This window comes from Accipiter gentilis, chromosome 24, assembly GCF_929443795.1.
Source record: "Accipiter gentilis chromosome 24, bAccGen1.1, whole genome shotgun sequence".
Lineage (NCBI taxonomy): Eukaryota > Metazoa > Chordata > Aves > Accipitriformes > Accipitridae > Astur > Astur gentilis.
In genome coordinates this window covers 9,260,849-9,279,842 of record NC_064903.1, presented here as the reverse complement: position 1 = coordinate 9,279,842, position 18,994 = coordinate 9,260,849, and the positions used below count along the sequence as shown (strand labels likewise).

At 43.7% G+C, this 18,994-nt stretch overlaps 1 protein-coding gene across 3 annotated transcripts in view; it reads left to right on the top strand.

Annotated features, from left to right (window-relative positions):
• GPR50 (G protein-coupled receptor 50) overlaps positions 1-16,253 on the top strand; it is a 47,578-nt gene extending 31,325 nt beyond the window's left edge. Inside the window, exons 2-3 of one of the 3 annotated variants that reach the window (XR_007509509.1) lie at positions 11,576-12,628; positions 13,734-16,253. Coding sequence is in view for 1 of the 3 variants with exons in the window: in XM_049828094.1 (XP_049684051.1) it covers positions 11,576-12,444 (869 nt within the window). In the remaining 2 variants the exon portion in view is untranslated. Of the gene's footprint in view, positions 1-11,575 lie in introns of all 3 variants that reach the window. The other 2 variants (XR_007509508.1, XM_049828094.1) reach the window with 2 other exon arrangements.
• Positions 16,254-18,994: the final 2,741 nt, after the last annotated feature.

Here is an 18,994-nt window from a genome sequence, read left to right as displayed (position 1 = left end):
AAATGGAAAAGGTCCTTTAGGGCATGCATTGTTTTTTTGAGGTAATTTTTTCCAGTATCATTACTATTCTTATTGAATCAACTTTAACTGTTTGCATTGGACTTTTGCCGATGCAGTTGTATCAGAGTCCCTGAAGCGTTCCCAGGTGAAAGAAACTCTCCATTTCCAGTGGGATTAGTAAATAGTTGTGAATGAAACAGGTGGTCCAGGATAGATTTTCAGTTACAGTTCACGTAGTCTTGATGAAGCCATCAAACCTTGGGTCTCTTTCTTTCCCCGTCTGTAAAGTAAGGAATATTACTCCTCTTCCTAGCAGATTGTGAAGGCTGGATGAACAGTTCAGGTATGAACTGGATGAAATTCAGGTAGCTCAGCCTCTTCCCTTGCCGTGGGGCTGGATGCTGGGTTTGGAGGACTGACTAAGCACAGGAATGTAAGTAGCTTCCCCCAGATATGCTGCTTTTCTGTCTCTCATGGTACCGTTTCTCTTCCAGCCTCATCCTCACTGTAAGGCAAACCAGGACCATGCTGTAGCCTACAATGAGGCTATCACCTTGGAGATAAATGGGATCCCAATTATGTTTCTTTTTCCTAACTAGTAGCAACTGTTGTGCAAAAGCAGAAAAAAGATCCTACCCTGATTATCCTGCTACTGCTTTAACACCTGAGCCTTCATTCAGGTAACCTCTATTCAGTTCAGTCTTTAACTCGTAGACCCTCTCTTTTCAGTGCTAAAAAGATGAGCAGAAAGGAGCTGGTTTGTTACAGTGATAGGTGAAAAGGCCATTTAAGAGAAAACTGGTATGTGCTCAGCCTGTCACCATTGACAGCAGGGTGTGCTAGCCCGTGCCCATGAGTCATTGTCGGTGAGGTCTTTGCTTGGCCAGTGAATTCCTCTACCCCAAGCCCAAATCGAGGAGGGTCTTTAGAAGGCCAGCTTCGGTTCAGGAAGGTACCCAGCCTTTGACTGATCAGATCATGGGGTGTCAGGGTACAAACTTGGTGCGTCAGACAGGAAGCCCCAAGTAGGTTAAGTCCGGAGAATATCTAAGAGCACCAAGGGGAGAGTAAAGATGGAGAGAAACAGTCCTGCTTTCCTTCCATCTCCCGCCAGCCGTGTTTTCAGCATGTTTACTCAACACGTTGTTTATAGCAAGAGGAGGAGGATGCTGTGTAATTACAGTGAGGACAGATTTAACAGCTAAGGCAAATTAAATGCAGCTCTGTTACAGCGGACTGCAGTGTTCATTTGCCTGTGAGCGAGTCTGCTTTCCCCCTGCAAGTTCTGCATCCTGCAGCTCCCTGCATGACGGCTCTTTTCCTTACATCCCTGCCTTCCCCTCTCTTTGGACTTTGGCACCTGCTTGCAGGATGGTTTTTCTTAATTAATAAACCTAAGATTTGCCCTGTAATACTGTAAGAAAAGTGCAGGCTGGTACAACTTCAATTTCATGCTTTTCAAGACAGCTTGCAGAGGTAGCAGATTGACAAGCCCACTTGCACTGGGTTTGTTTCAGATTTGCCCTACCTCTGTGAGATCAGATTCTGGTTCAAGGAATGGCAATTCTTTACCCTCTCCAAAACAGATGAGACAGGAATTTCAGCTAAATAGTCTGTATGGCACAGACTAATCTGTCTTGGCAGTGCAGAACAGGAATTCATGAGCTTCCTGAGGAGGCAAGATTTGCTGGGAAGGGAAACAGCCCTTCTTAGACCAACCCAGAGTGGGAAAAGCGGATAAACTTCCTCGGGGCACACAAGCCCATCTCACCATCCCTGAGCTGAGGATGCTCAGAGCACAGCTGCTCTATCTTAGCGTGTGTACCCAGCATCACTCTGTTCTGTTAGCTCAACTCTTCTATTACTATTCCTCTAATTATTGATTTAGGCGTAGTTATTTCATATGTTGATTACTTTTTTGTCTAAAAATGGCCTCTATCTTTATATGGCAACTGACTTTTTTTGATGGCAGTCTTGTTCTTGATGGACAGGTAGAGGGGGTACTGATGTATGTGTTAGAGGTCTGTCCTAAGCCTCCATTAGAAAGTGAGGCTGTATTTGGGACAGCATTTTGTGTTGTGCTGGTCTGTGCCCAGACTGGCTATGGTCTGAGCTCACCTTGCTCTCTCCTGAAGTTAGGTACTGTACAATACTAATTTGTTTCAAGTCTGAATCTTTAAAAAGGATGTTAAGGTGTATCTTGAACAGGGCATCTGAACTTGGTATTACAGCATCTAATGCAGCCCAAAAGTGAACCTATATGTGTGCCCAAACAACCCTTATAAAAAGCATCTTTAAGTCTTCATAGGAAAGCTGTCTGCTTTGAGTCTCTACCTCTTTGTCTCGGAGAGTCCTCACCTCACACAACTTCTTTGGTCTGTCCTAAGGCTTAACCAACAGACCAGCCACAATCTGAAAAGGTGTTGCCTGTAGCAGACTTGGACAAGATTTGGTCCAGAATGAGTTAAAGGATAAATGTCCTTCACTGATGGAAACATTTTTGTCTGGTGATTTTTTTTTTTTTTTAATAGCTTCATCATTTCCATATACAACTCAAAAGAGTTACAAGGGAAAACATTGCCTCCGATCCCCACCAACTAACCAGAAAGAGCTGGGACTGGAGAGAGACTCATTCCTGGGATTGCAAGGCTGGGAGGCCAAAATAAGCTGTTAGCTCTGGCAGGGTAATATCTGCTCCTTGTAGTGGAGGTCCATGAGTGTAGCCACTGGTGCTGTCACTAAGGTTTAGTCGACAAACTGTGCTGGTGAAGCACAAGGAGGAGCAGCAGCCAGCTCCTGAGCTCAGCTGTGTTGGTTCGGCAGGGCTCACCAGGGCAGTCAGACATGATTTTTATCGCTAAAATCAGCTGTGTGTTCAGATCTGACTATATGCTCTGCCTGACAGCTGCCTAGGAATCGGTTGCTTGCACATAGCTCCTTTCCAGGCCAGAAACACGCTTTGACCGGCATCAATAGCAAAAGAGCATTATTAAGTCTATTAAGCCTGAGTTCACAGATTTTATTTTAGAGTAGTAACAGATGGCAAATGGTGGCGATACAGCTGCTGGGACTGGGAGAGCATGGTTGCTGGTTTGCCATTTCAATGGATGCTTGCAATAATTCACATTTATGTTTTTACAGGGCCTTTCCTGTTTCAGAGCACTTTACAAACCAGTTGATAAATAATGGGCTTGGAGTTAACGTGGCCTGGTAGAGCTGGTCTCTGTGTTCGTGTGGCCAGTGTGTGAGGGTAAACATAAGGGCGTCAGCCTTCACTCCCTACACAGCCTGGATGGGAGTTAGGCAGCTGCTTCAAATCACATAGTACCACTCAGCAGGGATTTCAGGCAGAAAAGGCTGGTAAACAGCTGGAATTCAGAGGGTGGCACTGGTAGCCGGGGTGTCAAGTGGGAGTTTGGGTACCTGGACTCGCTCTGCTACGGCTGCAAGAGGTTTTGTTTAGACCCTTCCCAAAGACCTGCCGTCTCCCACAAGAAGCTGCCGTAGGGAACAGGTAGCTACCAGCCGCGCTGTCCTTGCAGAGCCAGACACTGCAGCCAGTGCCGCGCGGGCTCAGCTGGCACTGACGGAGGTGCTGAGGCTTCCTCTTGCTCGGCGCAAATTGGAGGGTGGCCCCAGGGACCTCCTGCCTCGGACACTTGCTCTCCATCAGCCTCGCTGGGATGTGCTGTGAAGGCAGGCGGTGTTTCCAAGCCCATCTTTATCCCAAGCATTTGGAAGTGATACAGGGAGCAACTGAGTTTTTAAGTTGATCGGCTTGCTATCTCATAGCCTTACTGCAGGCTATGAGTTTCATGGTCGTAACAGTTAAATGACAGGAGTCCTGGGCACATAACCAGAAGGGGTAATTTTTTAGCACTTTTTTGGTATATATTAAGAGCTAGATCAAGACCACCACTTAGTCGTCCTCCATTACTAGCAGATCCAGTTACCATAACTGCATCCAGGAGAAACATCACACTAACAAGAGCTAAGTTTAGAAATCCAGAAGAATCGCAGCATCGTGGTTTTCCCTCATGTGAAGGGTCAGAACTTCCAGGAAAACACAGGAAGAAGTCATTAAAAGGCACATAAATGAACAGAAAATGGTATTTTTAAAAAGTTGAAAATTGTTGGAGGTAGGTAAAATGTCAACTTTACGTAGTTTCCCTTCTTTATAGTATCTTCAGATCATCTTTTCGGGAAGGTGTGCCTAAGCTGAGCCGGAGGTGTTAGGATTAATGTGGAGTAACAGGGGGAAGCTCTCCAAACAGTGTTTCTCTGAGATGGTGTAAAACTTCTTTTGTTTTTAAAATATCTGAAACTCTGAAAATGAGGAAGTTGCTCTGCACTGGTACTGAAAGAGGGCTGACCCCTTTTTAAAGGTCTAGACGAAGACATAATTAAAATCATTTTTATTCAGTCAAGTGAATGTCCACCAAGGGAAAAATCACCTCCTTACATTGTTTCCAATGTAATGGTAAGTGATATAGGGAAAGATATGAAATCATGCGAGCAGGGCTGGTCTCTAGTTTCCAGCCCATTTCCACAAACTTCTGAGCTCAGATATGACTGAATCTGGCTGGCCCGAGCCAAATGAAAGTTACGAATCTCTGGGGTGTAAATACTGCAAATGATTGCCATTTGCTGTATTCAATTAGAGCAGCTGAAGGCATGGCTCAAATATGTTTTTGACAGCAATACAATTAAAAGGTCATGACCTAAAAGCAAGTCTAAAATCCTGTAATCCAGTCCTCCACCTGGCAGTGTAAGAAATTCCTTTCTTTAACCATCAGCCAAAATAATACATGGCGCATAACAAAATAAATGTAATTGAAGTGCTGGGGACCTGGTCCTTCCTACTTCAGTAAATACCATGAGGTTTTTCTCCTCCTCCTGGGAGCAGGTCCAGAGGGAAAGGCAGCTTTCACGCAACTGTGGCGATATACTGATGAGATGGCTAATGAAGCTTGCACTTGTGATGCTGAAACGTCTGGTCATGGAAGGGTGCAGGAGGAGGCTGAGAGTTCTTTTTGCAGACTGTCTCCTGCTCTGCCTTGGCCTTGCTCCTGTGCGGATGCAGGGCTGGCACAAGGCAGGGAGCAGCACTAAGTGCCCACAGTTTTCCCATAGGGAATGATGCCAGTAAACCAGGTAACAGTTGGTAGCCCAGAGCATACTGCTGGTCTCTGGCTGCACGATTGTGCTGAGAGATCTCAAAGGACTTTTGCCAGGAAAAAGTTAAATTATCCTGGAGTTTTATGCTTTTCTCTAGGACCTTCATGGTGTCCTTAAATTGGATATTTCCATGTTTTCTAACCTTACGCCCTAAGGATGCTGTGGGCTGGCGATACCTCCTGTCCTGTCTGTTCATTACCCTCTGTATCGTTTTATGCAGCACAGTCAGAATTTGAGACCAGCTGGCAGCCCAACTGCATTGTCTGTTTAACTGCAGGAAACAGGCTTTATCCCCCTCTGAATCCTGATGGAGTAATGATAACAGATAATTGATTGAATGCTTTTTCCTTTCTTTTGTTTATTCCTCTCTTTGAACAGATTCCCTAAATGCACAAATAAAATCCTCAATTAAAGTTTGTGGATTAATGAATTGAACAACAGATTTTTTTTTGTTGTTGTTGTTTTTCTTCTTGCTTGGATCTCAAGGAGAGTTTCTCTGATTTTCACTTGTGCTCCCCTGTCAAACATTTTCAGTTGTCAAAATGATTAAGTACACGCTGGGCTGTTGTACAGGCATGTCAGATGCATCACTGCTTATCAGAATGCTGAAAAGAGATAACAATTAACAGTCTGGGATTTCTCATGTGCCATTTTGTTGCTGCGTGTGAGGTGTTCACAGTGCCCTGGAAGCCGAGCACTTGCATGGAGCAGTGACATGGGTCATAGTCCCCTATAGAAGGATGGTTCTTAATTCCCTTTGATGGGGTAAACACTGTCTTCCCGGGAGTGATCCTTTAGAGTTTGGGATGTAAGAAATGCCTGTCAGAGTGAGGGCTGCAAGATCAGAATCCCCAAACACCACAGGGTTATTATCTCTTTAAATTACAGCAGTATATGGTCAATATGATTGCACATGCTCAATGGTATCTTTATATTATAAAAAGAACAAAATTGGTCTGAAAGCGTATTCTATGAACTACCACTTAGCTTGCAGAACCGAGCACGCACTTCATGTCTGCAGATTGGAGAATGCTTGTAGTGAAATACAAGCAAACACACAGCGAGTGGCAGGTAAAAACAAACAAGAAAAGGCGGCTATCAAAGCTAATAAAGAGTCTTGTTGCATGCTGAATAAAGCTTTTATGACTTCATCTTTTTGCTTGGGGCAAACAGTACATTTTGTTTCTGTTTTGCAGTAAGCATAAGCTTTGGAAGGTTAAATAGAGAGTATTAGGTTATGGTAAGTGGTCATCAGAGGCTGGCTTTACAGTCATGGCCCGTTAAATTGTTTACTGAACCTTATTACATATATCTCTCTGAGGTTGATGTGAGTCTTCATTCCAGTTTATCTCCTTGTAGACATGAGTCTGTTGAGTTTTTCATAAAACCTGAAAGGACAAACATAAAGTTTAAGAAGCTTTTTATTATAAGCCACAAATAGTAAGGTGTCACCACAAACATACCAGTCACCCCAATAAACTTTTAGCATTATGTCATTGTGTATCTTAGCACTTTTTTTCTCAACATAGGTTTTTATACCTGCTGTTCCACAACTGTCAGTTATTCTGGCTGCAGCCGGACAGACGCCAGGTCTGACCTCACTGCTGGGAAGCGGTTGGGACAGCGTGGGGACTGGTCATGCGGTGAGCTCCCACGGCACTCATGTCCATCATGCTCATGGGTCAGCTTGCTGGCCTTGAGGCTGTTGTATGTAGTTTCGTTTGCCTCAAAATGCTGTGCTGAGCACCAGCTATTTGGGAGAAACTTGGATGCCTGCAAGGTGGCTGACAGGAAGGGGCAACCTGGACGGCAAAGCCGTCTTTCCTCTTTAGCTGGAGCTGGACTCTGCCAGGTGAGCAGAAGCTGATCTGTAAAACTGTCTCTTTGCTTTGGTACAACTCCTGTCACTCAGGACATTTCAATTTGAGCATTGGGTTTACAGATAACAGTGTTGACTTCAGGCTGCATTGAGCATCTGTATCTTGTTAACCTGAAGCAAACAGTTCTGTAATATTTCAGCAAGAGAGCTTTATAGGGATAACAGAGAACAAGAGTTTGGGGTGCTTGCTTTGGACATTTTGAGATGTAGAAAAATAGCCAATTTTCAGAAAATTATTTTACCTCCTGTCCCCCCTTTTAACCCTGCTTCTAGGTTCAGGGTACCTAAAGCACAGCCCATGTATGCTGAAGGCCAGCCCACAGCTGCTGTGTGGGAACAGTAGGGAGAGGCTAGATATCTGCAACCGGAGCTTGTGCACCCAGGGATTTCCACCAGCCTCTTGAGGCAAGCAGGGCCAATGACCCCTGTATTTGTACAGCGATGCTCAGTTAATCGCTGTAGAAGAATGATGTCCTTTTGTATGAATGTCAGGTGCTGCTCGGGCAGCCTGCCACTGAAGACCTTTACAGATGTGCTTTATTGATTTGCAGAACTCATTGTGGTATTTCCACGTTTCCTAGCACCAGGACTTGACAGTAAGTCCTCGGATAACCTGTGTTGTTGGGCAATCTGGGCAAAATGAAAGGCAGGGCAGGGAACTGCTGGAATACAGCAGCAGGCTGTTGGGGTGAGCAGAAACAGAGATTAGAGAAGCATGGGAGGGAGGAGGGGAGCTCAAAGACAGCAGTACTAGGGCAGAAGATGTTCTGGGATAAATTACCTTTTGTATTACTTGCTCATGCTTATAATCTGCTCTGCTGCTGGGAGTCAGGTTGTTTCGTGGTGGGTTTTTTTCCCCCAAACAATTTGTGTATCATACCTCTGTAATGTATAGCTTTGTGTTGGACCTCTGTAATGGAAAAAGATTTAGTTTCTCTGAAAAGGTGGCCGGGGCCATATTACCAGTATGCTTGTGACAGACTTGCCTTTCTCCACCATTCATGCTTCTTCAAGTACAACTCCATAACTGGGGGATAGAGCACAGTGGCACACAAACCGATTTATACTAAGTAGAAGTTAAAAGCAGGACGGAAAATGTGAAAGCTAATAAGGAAATATAGTCACATGCCAACAAAAAAGAAAAAGATACATCTGAAAATAGTGTCACAGAAGCAGATAATTTTAAATTTGAGATAAAGTCCTGCTGGTATTATTTATGGGCAGGACTCCTTTGGTTTATAGTGGAAAAATGTAAAAAAAAATACTGTAGTGAAGATCATAGGCAGGAGACTGTTCTTTACCTTCCCTAAAAGCCACACATTAGATGGCTTCCCATTCTGCAATGTTTTTGGGAGTGAGGGTCCAATCTCATCCTACAGAGGACAAGGACGTGAGCCTTTGGCCACAGGGCCTACTACACGGTGGTTTCATAGCAAACTAGGCTATGCGAGGCTGAAGCAATGTTTAACTCAAGTTACTCTTATTTTAATAATTAGCCAGCAGCCAGTTCCCATACTTTGAAGGGCATGTTCTGTTTTGGAGGCATGCAATGTGCCTCCTCTTTTCAGTACTCAGTTTTTAAAAACGCACTGATTTTCAGGACTGACTTGCAAGTGGCTGCTATATGGGTCTGACCTTCATGTTCGTCTCACCAGAAGAAAAAATATGAAGTTGATCACATTGCCAAATGAAATGGAAGATCGTTTTTTTTTCTGTGAAAAAGTACCAAGTGAACTTTTCTGACCTTATTTTCAGGGACCCAACACCCTGCTGGGGTGATAGGCCATCTAGCTGATAGGAGAGCCAAGACTGCAAGATGAAATCACAGAGCAGAGGATGGCAGGTTTGGTCTCCAAGTGAAGGAGGAGATTACTCTTGTCTTGATAAAACCAGCTCATTTTCTCACTGCTGGAGCAATACACAATGAAGTGGTGTCAAAATAATACACACAGTACTGTGGTCTTGGATTGAATCTAAACTACTAAGTCCATCCTGTGAATATTATTTTTACAGATTTTTTTCTCCCTCTATTTTTACTTCCTCCCAACTATTCAAGTTAGTGAAGAAAGACTGACAGAGACTGCTCATTTCTCCCAGCAGCTGGCAGTGATGCGAGGCTAATAATTTTCCCCATGATTTTGCTAAACTTTGGATTAAATCCACTGATGTGCTGTCTTAAGTAAGGACTCTCCAGCTTTGTTCTGCTTTGCCTGATTCGGAACTGGGTGTTGAACGTGGCTGTCTTTCATCCCCAGGAAATGCAGAGGCTTGCTCTCCAACCGCCTCTGTATATAAATGTGTATCCAAGCGGGACAGGTCCAGTGAAGAGGGAGGGTTGTAATCCCATCAGTGGAGTCTGTCTCCAGCGTCCTCTGGAAGTCTCCTAAATTGGGTTGCTGATCCTTCTCTGTCTCTGTTCTGCTGTCTTGAAAATTGTTTTGGAAAACCTTTCTAAAAGGAAATTCTGGTGCTGGGGACAAATGTTGGGTTTTGTTGAAGTGTGTATTTTTGATTGAATGAATAGAAGGTTTGCTGCAGAAGAGCATTCCCTCTCTAGGGTGCCTGCGTGAGCGGTAAGCCTGACCACGGGTGGTTCTGCCCTTGAAAATGGGCATAAATAGAGTTAATTACATGGGGAGCAGGTTCAGTGACTGCATTTTAAAATGCTCTAAGTAAGATATTAAATCAGCCAAAAAGCAGCACTGAAGCAGAGCAGCCACAGAAGTTGTGTGCTGTGCTAAACCTGTGTATGTGAAATCTCTCTCTAAAAAGATTTCAGCACTTCACATGACCTTTGCTAATACTTATTTTTAAATGACACTTTGTGCCAGCTCTCTCAGCTCCACACTGCCATGGGCTATTCTCAAGTCTGGACTGTTTTCCAGTCAGCATGAAGTGGACTCTGATGCCTGATACGAACTGTTGACTTGTCCTGATAGTTTTTGTTGGCAGCAAGCATAGTGATGAGCCAACTGCAATGGCAATGCAGCCGTGATTTCTGCCAGCCCTTGGGTGTATTTTCCAAATGCTGAAGCCAGTGACCTAGCTGAGATCTTGGAGGGCCCTTTCATGGATACTAGAGAAAAAGACCTCTTTTTAGTGGTTTTTTTCATATAGTCTGGTAGACAGCAGGATATGAGGGTTTGAAGAGGAGGTGCAGGTGTGATCAGCTGGCTGGGATGTTGCCTGTAACACATAGGGACAGAGGTGTTAACACCTTAAACGTGTTAAGCATAGCCTCTACTGGTGCTCTAGTAATATTGTCCTTCCTGACATTGCAGATATACCTGAAGGTAGTAGAGTTAGGAAAAACAACTACCTTTTCTAGAGTGCTGTCCTCTAACTGCAATGTTGAGCTCCTGAAATGACAATTTGTCTAGTCATCAAAAAGCTGAATATTGACAGATGTCCTTTTCATCATTATAGCTGGTCCTGTAGTTACACCAGTTCCCAGAAGACCTCAAGGTCCTTTTCTTAATGCACTCCTCTACTCTGCCTGGCAAACTGAACAGAAAGGCTTTTGCCTACCTAAAAATACACCCCTCATAAAATGAGCAGTAGCTGCTGTTAGGAAGTCACTGGTTGCTCAGGTCATTGGTGGCTTCTCCACACAGTGGAGTTGACAGGTGTTGTCCCACGCAATGTGCCATTTTCAATCCAGCAAGGCTGAAATTATTTTATATTTGCACAGACTCTCAACTCTCTTTGTTTTAGAGCCTAAATGAACAACCTGCAGCACATACTCTGCAGAGGTGGCTGACAGCAGCTTATTAATCATATTTCCTGCCCAGGCCCAGACAGTGTAGGAGTGACTGACCTTCCATATTGCATTGGACAACTTTAATATTAAAGGAACAGGAAAACATACCAAATAAGATAAGCACATAAAGGCTGGCTGCACCATGGCTCCTGGAAGAATACACGCTCCTTAGCATGAAGACTGCAGAAATTCTGGTGAAAATATACCTGTTCACATGCAAAAGACCAAAAAAAGACCTTTCCCGTGCAACTCATGTCAGTGCAATGAATAAACCACTGAAAACTTAACCTGCCTGCTCTAGTTCTTTGGCCCGTGACGGTCAGATCTTATGTAAAGTGTCACTATGTGATGTTATAGAAAGTATTGTGTCATATAGAGTATTTAAAGGAGTGAAGTTCTCTGCAGGACAGCAAATCCTGGGTGGCTGCCTGGTGACTACAGTCACTTACAGGGAGCGCAAATTCCTTCTCTCCTACACAACTTAGAGGAATGCAGGAACCTGACCCACAGCTATAGCTGAGTTAGGGGTAGTGCTTCCAGTTTAGAAATTTCTTAAGAAGGAATATGCAGGTTAATCATGCCTAGTTACTCTCCATTGCTGTTACTAGTAGAGCAAAGTCTTATTTTCCAGGGTTTCAAATTCCAAACCGAGCGTAGAGTGAAGCCTGTGAGAAGAGTCAGGCCTAAAGAGTTCTGAGTTGCAAGTTGTCTATCTGGACCTACGCTAACCTCTCACAGTCTCTTCTCCTTTTTTGTAGGCAACATCTTTGTCGTCAGTTTGTCTGTCGCAGACCTTGTAGTTGCGGTTTATCCATACCCTCTGATCCTGAGTGCCATTTTCCATAATGGATGGACCATGGGAAATGTTCATTGCCAGATAAGCGGGTTCCTGATGGGCTTAAGTGTCATCGGGTCCATTTTCAACATCACGGCGATTGCGATCAACCGCTACTGCTACATCTGCCACAGCCTTCGGTATGACAAGCTCTTCAACCTGAAGAACACCTGCTGCTATCTTTGCCTGACCTGGATACTCACAGTGGTGGCAATTGTGCCAAACTTCTTCGTTGGCTCCTTGCAGTACGACCCCCGGATTTACTCCTGCACCTTTGCCCAGACGGTGAGTACATCATACACCATCACAGTGGTGGTGGTTCACTTTATTGTCCCACTGTCCATCGTGACATTTTGCTACCTACGGATCTGGATTTTGGTGATTCAAGTCAAACAGCGGGTGAGACAAGACTGCAAGCAGAAGCTCAGAGCAGCTGACATTCGGAATTTCTTGACTATGTTTGTGGTTTTTGTCCTTTTTGCTGTGTGCTGGGGACCATTAAACTTTATTGGCCTTGCTGTTTCAATTAATCCTTCAAAAGTGCAGCCACACATTCCAGAATGGCTTTTTGTCCTAAGCTATTTTATGGCCTATTTTAATAGCTGCCTCAATGCTGTGATCTATGGGCTTCTTAACCAGAATTTCCGGAAGGAGTACAAAAGGATACTGCTGACACTCCGGACTCCCAGGCTGCTGTTCATCGATGTGTCCAAGGGTGGGACAGAAGGGATGAAAAGCAAGCCATCCCCAGCTGTAACAAACAACAACAACCAAGCTGAAATACACTTATGAGTCAGAACAGTACTATTTATTCTGGATTACAGTTGTAAATATAATATATAAGAGCCTTTCTATGTGTGCATTTCACAGCTGGTGTTGCTGGGCCCCTCACTGAAGGAAGGAGTCTGCTTCTCACCCAAGGAAGGAGTCTGCTACCTTTCATGCTTAGCTTATGGCTGCGACATCAAGGCTTTGAGTAAGGATTTTCAGAATGGAAATGACTGATCTTTATCCTTTTTTTTTTTTTCACATGCCATCTTTCACCGTGTGCCTAATTAATAGGTTTGGTTGCTTTTGCCACAAGCATGCCAATACCCTCGAAAAGGGAAGTGTTCAGAGTGCATGGAGAAATGCAGTTATGCTCGAAATGCAACCTCCAAGAGCTGGCAAAATCGCCATGTATTACAAACAAACCTTTCTCCCCTCCCTCTGAATTCTATTTTTTTTAGAATTAACATAACCCAAACTATAGCAAATGAAGTGTAAACTGCATGAATTTTACCTTTTCAGTTAGGTAACAGTAGTAGCCAGCAGGCATACATATGGGCATGATGACTTCCACTGTGTGTGCTTTCTTTTTTCTTTTCTCTTAAGGTTTAGAAGCTAGCCTGGGCTAGATGTGAGGCAGGCAAAAGCCAGACCTAGTGAGTGTCTGATGCACTCATTTTAATTGAATATCTACAGATATTAATATCCTTGCACTCTCCTTCCCAGGCCATGAGTAAGAGTATAACGTATGACATAATCTAATTGCAGGAAGATACTTGGAGCCTGATTCTAATTTAGGCAGTATCCTGTCATGGCCAGCATTCATTCCAAATGTCTTTCAGAAGTCCCTGCCACATGAACATCATAAAAAAGATGAACATAGCAGAGTCCCATCTGTTTAATGCAGATGCCGGCTTTTAAGTTCCAGTAATATTTACACTTGCAGACAAAGGGAGAAGGGGAAGGAAGTCTTTGTTCCAAACACCTGTCCTTTTGCCCACCACATAACATGAATTTGTTGGGGGGTGCGGGGGAAGTGGAGAATTTTCTTCCATTTTATTCCTGTACAAAGCTGTAATTAATTCACAGAGCTAGGAGAGGAGAGCTACTTAAGCATATTCACGCATCAGTTCTCAGTTAAAGCCTGAACTCTTGTTATCTGTGTCATTGGAAACAATGTCCTGAAGTGCCGGGAAGGCCAGGATCACAGTAGAAACAAGCACATGGGCAGTGATAAGGCTGTTCCTTTAATGGAGTGAGGGGGGGCGTGATGGCAGCTGTCTGTAAATATGACTTCTTCTTTTTTTCCTTAGCTTCATTGTGAATTCATCTCCTTATGGTTTTAAATGTGCGGATCCTGCTTTGAAACAGTCCTATAAAATCAACAGGTAAAACTCCCCTGGTGCAACTCTACCTTCAAGCTAGCAAAGCTGGCTTGATGCTGCTGTACCGAGAGGCACAGCGGGAGCTGTGTGGTGGAGGGGAGCAGGTCTGAGCCCCCTGGGTCTAATCAGGACAGCAGTCAGCCCCACACCTGATCAAAGAGTACAGTCTTCTCTCTTTGGTCATAGCCAAAGCAGGACTAGTTCTCAGGGCTGAACCCTGAAACACTGAGAACAAGACTTTGCGATAGCATGTAAGTGCCCAGAGATGGAGGTATGTAGGATTTACAAAAACCCTGAGCAGGCTAAGTGCCTAACTCTTAGTGAAGTTAACAAGCCATTTGTGCATTGCTTGCTGAAAGCAACTTGTTACTGAATGTCCCTTCTGCTGCTTTGGGGGGAGAAGAGGAGCTGAGAGAAATGAAGCCCCTTTATGAAGTGGGCCAAGAAACATTGCATAGTGCATTGCTTCAGTGAAGACTGCAGTATGCGTGCTGCCACGTGGTGAAGGTTGCTGCAATGCAAGGGGGGTCTCTGCATTTATAGGGCACGCTGGCACTTCATGAAGTTTCAAACTTGAACATCTCAGCCACTTCAGATTATTTTTGTTTTAAAATGCACCGCAGCCAGCCTCCCATAATAGGAATCAAACTGAGTTTTGTTTTGGCCTCTTGATCTGCCTGAGCATGGCCAAATAAAGGTATCTTGACCCTCGGAAATAATGTGGTCCGTTTGCCTTCCAGCAAAACCAGTCTGGATGAATTCACACCATTCCATGCAAGCAAAATCATTTTGAGTGAAACTCGGATAAGAAAAGCACCAAGGAATCCATAACTGCAGGGAGTGTTTGTCCCGTCGCGCCAAGGAGATGTCCCGTGTTCTGTGACTAGTCTTCAAAGTCATTTGCAATTAGCCAAAACAGTGTTAGAATCACATTAGCAAATAATTTTAAGCATCTAGCGGCAAGCCAAATACAGTCTTTTAAGACAATCATGAAGAATCTTGTACAGGTTTGCCAAATATCTCAAATACCCCACAACTGGGGTTTCATCTTAAGAATCCTTGTCTTTTTAACTGAATGTTCAGTGAAGGCAGTGTGGTATTCTTCTTTCTTTAAGCTTGTATTTGCACTATTTCTTATTCCGGCTCCAAAGTAACAACCAGCGAGCATTTGAACCAAACCAAGTAAGCCAAAGAGGTCCTGAACAGGCAAGCTGTGGGAGTCTCCGGTAGCACCTGGTAGGAAGGGGAGCAGCAGGAGCATGATAGGGCATCTCCCCGGGACTCGCAGAGAGCCACTGCTGAACCAAACTATGCAAAGTGATAGGGGATCTGCTCGTCTTCTGCTGTAGGGTCTGAGCCCGACTCCTGCCCAGGTCTTTGCAGGGAACAGGCTAAGTACCTGCTGCACAGACGTGGGTCCTGAGCAGCTCCCTGCCTGTGCAGACCCTGCCGCCAGCCCACAGGGTGGGGATGGGTCTGTGATCAGCACCGTCCATCTAACAGCAGAGAGCTTGCCGTAGCACGACCCGTTCAGAAGTGCTTTGGCTGTCCCAGTGTAAGTGAGGACTGTCCGAGAGTGAGCCTGGAGCTGGGCTGATTCAGCTGCCCACGGTTGGAGTCCTGAGCTCAGTCTTGCTGGAGCTGAAGTCTGCCATATGAGACATGAAAAGCAGGGAACATGGCTTCAAACAGAAAACACTGTGCCATTTGCTAGCACTTTGATACAGAGACAGTACTTAGGATAGGATAGATTTTTGTACTGACTTTAAAACTACGCAAGCAGCTCTTATTTTTATGTTAAGAAATGGTTAACAGGGTACAGAAAGTTTATTTTGTTAACACTTGTTTACAGAAAAAGGGAAGTGTATCTTAAACTGGGAACCCTGAGCACTGTCAGAGTTTCCTTGTGGGAATCTAGCTTTAATCCAAATTTGAGCTTTCAAGGAGATTCCACAGCCTAAATCATGCTCTGCCGATTCCACCTATTGCATACCTGGCCTTAAGTCTCAGAAATGACGCCGAGATCTCCTATAAACTAGCTTTAAATCACTTGCTCTGGATCTGATTTGGTGCTGCTGAATACCTATTCTAGCCCCAAACTCTAAAATTGTCATGGGGGACAGAAACTTATGGAGAGGCAGTATTGTCGTGAAGGAAGATGGATCTCCTGCCACAAAGAAATACTTTTGGATGTTGCTGATGAATGTTGTTTATTCTATTTAAGAAGAATGTAACCAACATATTTATATATAAATATATATTGCATATGCTGTTTCCATTTTATCATTTGATTAAGAATCCTTCGGTATCCTTTCCTACTGCTATTTTTGTTCATAAAGTAGATTCATTCCCTTTACCTGTTAAAACTGTAATAAATCTGCCATTGGACTGCTTATTGATTTTTTTTTTCAACTTGCAGTTATTTTTTAATAAATATTTGGAACAACAGCTTGGGTTTTGTTGACTCCCACAAAGCAGATTGAATTGACAAATATAATTGAGTTCAGGCATACCTCAGCTGCCCAGCTCAGACCTGGAAGAGAGTGACCCAGTGCATCTGGGGCAGCTTGGATTCACGTGTTTTTCTTCCACCTGCCTGTGAGCCAGCTGCCTGGTGCACTGTGGCCTTCCTCACCAGGGAAGAAACTTTCTCCATACTTCCATTGGTCTCATCGCTGTGTGTCCCTCCAAGGCCTTTTGCCTTTCTTGTGTCTATGTCTATTCATCACGTGCTATGGAAGCAAAGACTGTGCCACATCCATTTCCTTGCCCTACAAACTGCATTGCAGCTGGGAAGGAAAGCATAGCCAAGCTGTGAATGGGAGGGCGAGGGAGCTGGGGTGGTCGCAAGTCAGGGCGCAAGGTGGCATTTGGTTTGTAGTGGAGGGTTGGGGACAGAGAGAGTCCCCCTGGGCTGGAGGCATAGTGAGGGCTGCCACACACTTGGTCTCCATCAAGGTGCTTTGTGAGGATGAGCACTGCTGTATCCAAGATTTTTTTTTTTCCCCCCACCTCTGTTTTGGAGCAGATTTTGCTGTATTCATGCAGTTCTTCAGACAATAGGTTCTGTCCATAGGCTGCAGCAATTATATTTCCATACTGGCTTGACTGGAGCTGTTTTTTGGGGAGTCTCAATGCCACTTCTGAAGCAAGGGTGATGGGAATATGTTGTAACTGCAACGTGAGCTGTCTGTTTGATTTTTTACATGGACCAAGTGCCTTGTTCCTGTTTAGTAACCAGATGCCATGTGTAATCACAGTGTTAAGGTAGTAAAGGCTGAGATTATCCATTAAAACAAAAAATTGCTGAACAGCCATGGAGCAGACATGTTGAATGAACAAGCACTGTTCATTCAATCACATCCCAGAGCACTACTGCTACTTTTTTGCTAATCTTTTCCAACAGGCAGTGGACTTCATCTGCTGCTTCTACAGTAAAGCCTGCAATGCTCAGTGATGTGATGATGAAAGCAGTTTTTATGATAGTTGTAGATTCCAAAATGTCTGTCTGAGTAGAGCTGCTTGAAAACCCTTGCATGGACTCATACCTGCTATTTGCGCCACGTGGAACCGAATGAATTGAACTGTCAGAAGTGAGGCGGTGTTATTTATTTACTTACTTGCCACAAGTATAGTAACTGGGAGATAAGATACAGCTATAAAAGACAAGAGGTGTGATAATTCAACATGAGGATAAAATCTCACTCATGGTGACTAGAAATCAATATTTGTCCAAATGTATTTACTTCCAAGCTTATAATTTATAACATGAAGTCAGTCAGTAAAGAGCTGCTGCATATGTATTTATAATTTTATTGGAAAAATGTAAATTACTGGGCCTAATGCAGTATTTCTTACCATAAAAGCCCTGAGATAAGAAGTGCGGAATGGGTTCTTGCAAGAAGTCCATGATGGGATATGCAAATTTTTTCATTGGTGATAAGAGCCATAAAATTTGTATCACTCATGAACTACATTTGTGAATGGAAACACCATAATATTGTTAACCGAATTTTCATTTTGTAATGCTTGTTTATAATATCCATAATTCATATGCTATAAATAATGCTCTGTACAGCAGAGATAGAATTTACAGTATGGGGTCAGTTTCCAGAGGAAACAAGGTGGGGCTGAACCATTAACTGAAATACGTTTCCATGTTTTCTCCCAGGCATGGTCTCCCAGTAAGGTTTTTTACTCAAATAATAGCTTCTAAGAAGCCAGTGAAACTTTAATGTCCTTTAGTTTAGTGGCGACAGCTGGGTAGTCATGGCTTGCTTAGATTACCTTTTAAGTAGACTGAGCCATCAAACCATTTTATAATCTGTCCAGTTAAAGCACATAATTTTTTTTATATGTAGAATATTTTATAGGTAACACATTTAATAAATTGTGATGTCTTTCCTTCTGCATTGTGCTCCTCCTGTGAGCAAAACTTCTGAATTTCCCTGGAACTAGGATGCAAAATTCTTTCTTCAACTATAAGCAGGTTGCTTTGCCTCAAGGTAGGTTTCCAGTGGTTTTGATAAGCGTGTAGGATAGAGGTATTAATGTGGCATCAAAATACAACCCTCTCCTGGGTGAAAAGTGACAGCTGTTTTGCAGTTTATAAAAAAAAAAAAAAAAAGGCATGGAAAAAAGCGCAAAAGCATTTGCAGGAAAGAAATTGAAAAAGACATTTGTGGCTGAAATAAGAGAGGAATATTTGCAGGGATTGTACTTACTCAAACTGGGACCTGGCCAAGACAATGAAGTTAATGAACCAGTTAATATAAAAAGTGACCCAGGGATTTTTATGGCACTGGGGCGCACAGCTGGTGTGGAGCCAGGTGTCTTGGTTGTGGGAGCCCCTGCGGCACAAGCAGAGAAAAAGGCAATACAGTAGGTAAAACTAAAGAAACCTAGAGAAAACCAGAGCGCGCTTCTGAAAATACTAAATGCACAAATGTATTGGTAGTTAATATAAAAGTTTAGTAAGATTTTGCTCTTTGTTTTTTAATTTTTTTTTTAAATGAAAAACCAACATTTCCCTTTCTAACATTTTTGAAACATTGCAAAACGGTCAGTCAACCTGCACCCTCATTTTTTATTGTTATTTGTCCTGCTGTCATTGCAGCACCCCGGCTCCACGCAACATCGGCCTGGCACAGCTAGAGACAAGTAATTTCTTCCAAGCTTCTCCTGCAAGA